The sequence below is a fragment of the Polypterus senegalus genome, chromosome 18 (genome assembly GCF_016835505.1).
Source record: "Polypterus senegalus isolate Bchr_013 chromosome 18, ASM1683550v1, whole genome shotgun sequence".
In the NCBI taxonomy this organism is placed as follows: Eukaryota; Metazoa; Chordata; class Cladistia; order Polypteriformes; family Polypteridae; genus Polypterus; species Polypterus senegalus.
Genome location: NC_053171.1, coordinates 28,070,620 through 28,076,619, shown reverse-complemented (window position 1 = coordinate 28,076,619; position 6,000 = coordinate 28,070,620). Strand labels below are relative to the sequence as shown.

At 42.4% G+C, this 6,000-nt stretch overlaps 1 protein-coding gene across 1 annotated transcript in view; it reads right to left on the bottom strand.

The window, feature by feature from the left end:
• Window positions 1-1,000: 1,000 nt before the first annotated feature.
• The window catches only part of LOC120519002 (mitochondrial basic amino acids transporter), a 28,937-nt gene continuing 23,937 nt past the window's right edge, over window positions 1,001-6,000 (bottom strand). Inside the window, exon 4 of the mRNA XM_039742073.1 lies at window positions 1,001-2,997. Coding sequence (XP_039598007.1) covers window positions 2,251-2,997 — 747 coding nt within the window. The 3' untranslated portion in view covers window positions 1,001-2,250. The remainder of the gene's footprint in view (window positions 2,998-6,000) is intronic.

The window sequence follows — 6,000 nt, the reverse complement described above, 5'->3', positions numbered from 1 at the left end:
ATGCAGGATTGTTTCCAGATCCCTTTTGTTGTCACAAATATGCGCCAGAAACTCGGAAGACAGGTTTTCTTTTATTGACATTTGGTAAGTTTTAAGCTTTTATTTTCTGGTGGTGATTTGTGCTTCATTCTAAACTGGCCCTAGTGTGTGCTTGGTGTGTGTGTGTGTGTGTGCGCACACGCCCTGCCCGGGGTTTGTTTCCTGCCTTGCACCCTGTGTTGCCTGGGATTGGCTCCCTGTGGTTAGGATATAAAGCGGGTAGGATGATGGATGGATTTGTGCTTCATTGTGTCAATTGTAAAGCCACAGTGTGGGCAAGACAAGCTTTTTGTTTTTAAATGTAAAGAAAACAATGGACTTTGGAACACAATTTTGTGTAGAAAATGCTTATTTTATACATTATATACACACACAATGTTTGTGAAGAAATAAATTTGGTTTGGAAAAATACCAATACCGACCAGAACCTGGTCGCTGATTTAGACAGCGGCAGGAAGGAAAACCTGCAGCCACTGTAGCCCTCCAGGACTGGAGATGGACACCCCAATGCAGCTTCAGGGCCAGTGGGTCATTCACTGCTGTCCGAATCTAGTTTGGACACTGAAATGAGAAACATCAGGTGTCAAGCACAAATGAAAATCAGCAGCAAAATATGCAATGTGTCAGCATCATTAAGTGACTAAACACACTAAATTCAATAAAAGTTTGTTTCATGTTTCTCCACACAACTACATGATGCAGTCCATCTCAAATTATAGTTCTGCTCCACTTGAAGCTGCCTATCATAATCACCAAAACTTTTCAAAACACCCCTTGTCCAGTTTTAAGGGTGCCTTTACAACACAAATTCTGGAGGATAACCACCCAAGATGGATACACAAAAGGACTCGTACAGACATCAAAAAATGGAGCTTCGAAGCCCCTGTTAGTTTTAAGCCACTTGTTCAGCTCATTTTGAAGAGCTCTTAAGGTTTCAGATTGATTTGAACCCCAAAAAGCATTTCAATACCTTAACATTTTATTTCTTCCTTTGTTTCCTGTCATATACAATACTTTGGTACACAGGTTCAGAACAATGCAGTACATATTTGGTAATTGTAGAAACACACAATACTGGATTGTTTGCTTGCACCTCCATCCCACCTCACACCGCCAATATAAAATACTTAGCTTTAAAGTCCCGTCGGACCACCTTGCTGACCACACTCACCTCACCATGGAGAACAGCCAACATCTCCATTCATTACTTTCATCACTTTACAGAGTGGAAGGTGCAACAGACCTTCCTCTTGACAGTGTGTTTTTGTTCTTCATAAAAATAAAATACACAGCATCAAACTATTCTCTTGGTCAAAAGGTTCTATTGAACCATTGATAAGCTTTGACCATATGGTTTCGGTCAAAATAACTCCAAATGTGATCAACATAACACAATAATAGGAACTTCTCCTCTATAAACGGTTTTGAGTCCTGGTGTGCCGCAGTGCTACGTAGGGAATGGCGACCAACTGAAATGCCAGGTGGACAGTGGAAGGGTACGTACGGGCTGCTGCTTCCAGGAGTTGTCCTTTCATTTTTAGCAGTGCCGTCCTCTTATGCAATAATAAAAATGTAAAAATCGGAGAGAAGGACGCCCTCAACTTGAGTCACTCTGCCGTCCTTTCTGCTCGTCTTAAAAGGCACCCCTATCACTCCAGTGCACCACCCCAGGTTATGTCCACGTGAATTCATGGTGGTCTGGCTGGCCCTGCCAGCCAGTCTTCTCTGCCAAGACTTGTATTGCTTGAGACTGTTTTCAAAAGTGTGCTTTGTATGTTCCCTTTTGCATCCTAAGAACACATAAATATGGAAGATAAAAATATAACTTGTTTAAAATGTTATTGGAGTTAACCATTAACTCCAGAAGAGTTAAAAAAAAAAATAGCAGCTCAGAATGACAGTCCGAAAAATGGGCTTAATAAAAATAAAAAAGCCCCTGTACAGAAGCAAGTGGAGCACACCTCATAGGTGACTTTAACCAGCTGTCGATTAAAATGTGTTGCAGAAGAATAAAACAATCATATTTACAGAAGACATTCCCAACAGCAAAGAGCTTACATGAACACGGAAATTCTAGTTTTTGCAAATAAGGCCAAAATGCGAGAGAAAAACTAAATATATGCAATCTCACGAGTGCCGTAAAAACGGGACCTATTTACATGGATACCTCACTTATAAAAATAGACTCCTTAATAAAACGAGCTGTGCCATTCACAAACTAGAGGGCTGCTGCATTGTGGGGGAGGCCTCACACTCCTTCACACCTTCTTCTTCGGCTCTCATGTACATAAGGAAGAGCGTAACAGTGGCAAATGTGGCTGCGTTAACTGGAAAGGCTCGGAGGAGGGTGGACGTCAGGCCCCGCGTGAACACTCGCCAACCTTCTTTGGCGAGGCTTTGTTGGACGCAGTCCATGATCCCTTTGTATTGGTTCACCCCACCCACCCCGTCTGCCTGAAGTCGGGACTTGATCACGTCTGCAGGGTAAGTTGACAACCATGATGCGATGCCAGACATGCCCCCTGCAAACAGCAGCTTGGGAATCATGTAAGAGTCATCTGGGTCACAGCCCAAAGAGCGGGTCAGGTAGTCATAGGTTAGGAAATAGATGCCGAAGGCTGGCGTCTCACGCATAAGGGTGGTCAACATGCCACGGTTGATGCCCCGTACTCCTTCCTTCTGGTAGATTCTCACAAGGCAGTCCAACGAGTTCTTGTAGAGGCGCTTCTTGGACTTGTATTCCCCCGTACCCTGCAGCTGCATGCGCGTCTTGGCCAACTCCATTGGACAGCAGACAACACACTGGATGGCTCCTGCAGCTGAGCCAGCAAGGAATTGGTTTTGTGGCGTATCCTTGCCAAGTCGGCGCATAACATTGCCCTGCACCCCAAACACAATAGCATTGATGAAGGTCAGTCCCATCATGGGGGATCCGATCCCCTTAAAAAGTCCCTGGACCTGGAAAAGAAACAAAACAAGATCAGAGCTAAAGGTGGACAGGAGACGAGAATACACCCTTAGAATGAAGACCGCTCTACTGGGCTAGTCATGTGAAAAAGTAAATATCCCCTATAAAAACTGTTGACGTTTTCAACATATTTGAACAGACAAACATAAGATCTTCATGTGAACAGTGCCCACAAATAAAGGTGATCTACTGGAACAAATGACACATAAAATCCATCCATCCATTATCCAACCTGCTATATCCTAATTACAGGGTCACGGGGGTCTGCTGGAGCCAATCCCAGCCAAAACAGGGCGCAAGGCAGGAAACAAACCCCGGGCAGGGCGCACACACACACACGCGCGCACACCCACACACCAAGCACACACTAGGGACAATTTAGGATCTCCAATGCACCTATCCTGCATGTCTTTGGACTGTGGGAGGAAACCCACACAGACACGGGGACACACAAAATCAACATGGTAAATCCCTTCTCATGATCAAAATAAACAAAAAATGCTTATTTGTCACATGGAAAAAATAAGTTCACCCCTGCATTTATCACCACTTCAGAGCCATAAGATTAGAATCAGGTGTTCCAGATTCAGTACCAATAATTAGAACCTCTGAAGGGGGTTTGCAGGTGGACCCCGTCTTATTTAAACTGCAAGATTCTGGTGATCTTTTTACTATTGACATGTGTGGCGTCATCAAGTCAAGATCAAAAGAGCTCTCCGAAGCCCTCAAAAATAAGGTTGTAGATTCTCAGGAATCTGGCAAGGGATTTACATTATTTGAACTCAATAAAATTATTTGAAATCACGGAAAGGAAAATTGTCTACAACCAATGTGGGTTTTACACAACTGCTAATTTGTCCAGGACTGGCTGGCCCAGACAATTAGATAGATAGATAGATAGATACTTTATTAATCCCAAGGGGAAATTCACATAATCCAGCAGCAGTATACTGATACAAAGAAACAATATTAAATTAAAGAGTAATAAAAATGAAAAGAATTAAAATAAAATTAATGTTCGCATTTACTCCCCCGGGTGGAGCCCAAAGTTAAGTTAAGCCCAAAAACTGAAAGACACTAACTTTTGCAAGATTTACCTGAAGATCCCACAGTGAAATTTTGGGGCTCTTGGCGACTTTTTTTAGTTTCACAGCACGCATCTACAATCAGCAAGAGGGAGTACAAATTTGACCTGCATGCGAGGAGTGCCAGGAAAAAGCTTTTGCTGTCCAGTAAGAACATTAGGTCAAGACTACAGTTTGCCACTGAATAGCCAGTCAAAGACCAGGCCTTCTGGATCAATGCAAAGATAGGGTTGTTTGGTGACAGCAACAGTAGACATGTTTGGTGCAAACTGAACACAGCATTTCAGGAGAAGAACCTCATACCAAATGTGAAGCACAGGGGTGGAAAGGTTATGGTCTAATGCCCCGAGCAGCTTGCAGTTATCGAGTCAACTATAAATTCTGCATCATGTCAAAGTCTGAGGCGAATGCAAGGCCATCTGCTGAAATAGTTCAAGTTGAAGTGGAAATTGACTTTTTAACTTGTTAATGATCCTATGCACCCTAGCAATACACCAAGGAATGGCTTAAAAGAAAGAAATGGAGTCTTGTGGACTGGCCAGGTCAAAGCCTTGGATTTGAATCCCACTGAAATGCTGGAGGATTTAAAAATGGGTAGCACATGCAAGAAAACCCACAAACATCTTGCATCAAGGGGTGGTCAAAAATATCACTGAGCTGATGTCAGAGACTGGTGAGTAGTTATGCAAAACACCTACAAGAAGTCATTTTTGCTAAAGGGGACAATACCAACTTCTGAGGCCATTGATGGACTTACTTTTTTCCCCAGACGACTATTACGTTGATTGGAGATTTTTGTTGAATAAATGATTAAAAAGACCAATTTTCCTTGTGTTTTTATTCAAGTATATTACCTTTATTTGTCCATACTGTTTGTGTGAAAATCTACTGTTTGCATATTCAAATATGTTGAAAAAGACAACACATTTCATGAAGGTGTACTTACTTTTTCACAAGACTGTATGCTGAGGAGTGCACACGGTCTGGTTAGATAAAATGATACATGGCTAAGGTTAACATGCACAGCCCAAGCACAAGCCCACAGTTCCTTGAAGGTAATCTTTAGCTCCCCAACACTTTCATTGATGCCACATTCACAAGATGAACGCACCCACATCCAGGGACAGTGCCCTGCTTGGCAGCCAAGTTTGTCAGACTAGTCTCCAGACCCCACTACTTGAAAAATTCATTAATTGGGGCCAGAAAAAAATCTGATTAGACTAAATTGATTAACTACACAAGTTTCCCTGTGACTATAATTCATTTAGACTCAATTCAGAAGGTTCTTAAAAGATCTGACAGCTTAGAAAGCAAGACTGATAGAGTGGACCTCACTATTCTAGACTGGCCAACTTTCATCTTTGCAGCCTCATATGCACCAATGAGCATACAGTGGAACAGACCATCATACAGGATTGCTTGTGTATGTATGCCAAGGTTGTGTATACACTGTCGCCACTAAATAAGGGGTGGACACAAGTCCCCCTCCCCACACCCACATCCTCATCTGCATCGTTTACCATATTGGGCACCCGGTGAACGGAGGCTACACAAAATGGACAGAGATAAATGAATATCTTCATAGTCTGTGTGAGATGTTACTTATCCCACATGTCATTCTGTACTTTAATGCTTGAGTGATCGACACAAGGAGCAGATAACCATGTCTTCAGTTTTGGACTCCATATTACAAAAAAAGATGCAGCAGCACTAGAGAAAGTCCATAGCAGAGCAACTAGGCTGATTATGGTATGAGCAATGAAGAGATTAAAGGAGCTGAACCTTTCTAGTTTAAGAAGACTGGGATGATGAAATGACATGACCAAATCATTTAAAATTCTGAAAGGAATTAGCACAGTGGATCTTAACTGTTACTTAAAAATTAATTCTGCATTATGAAGACAGGAG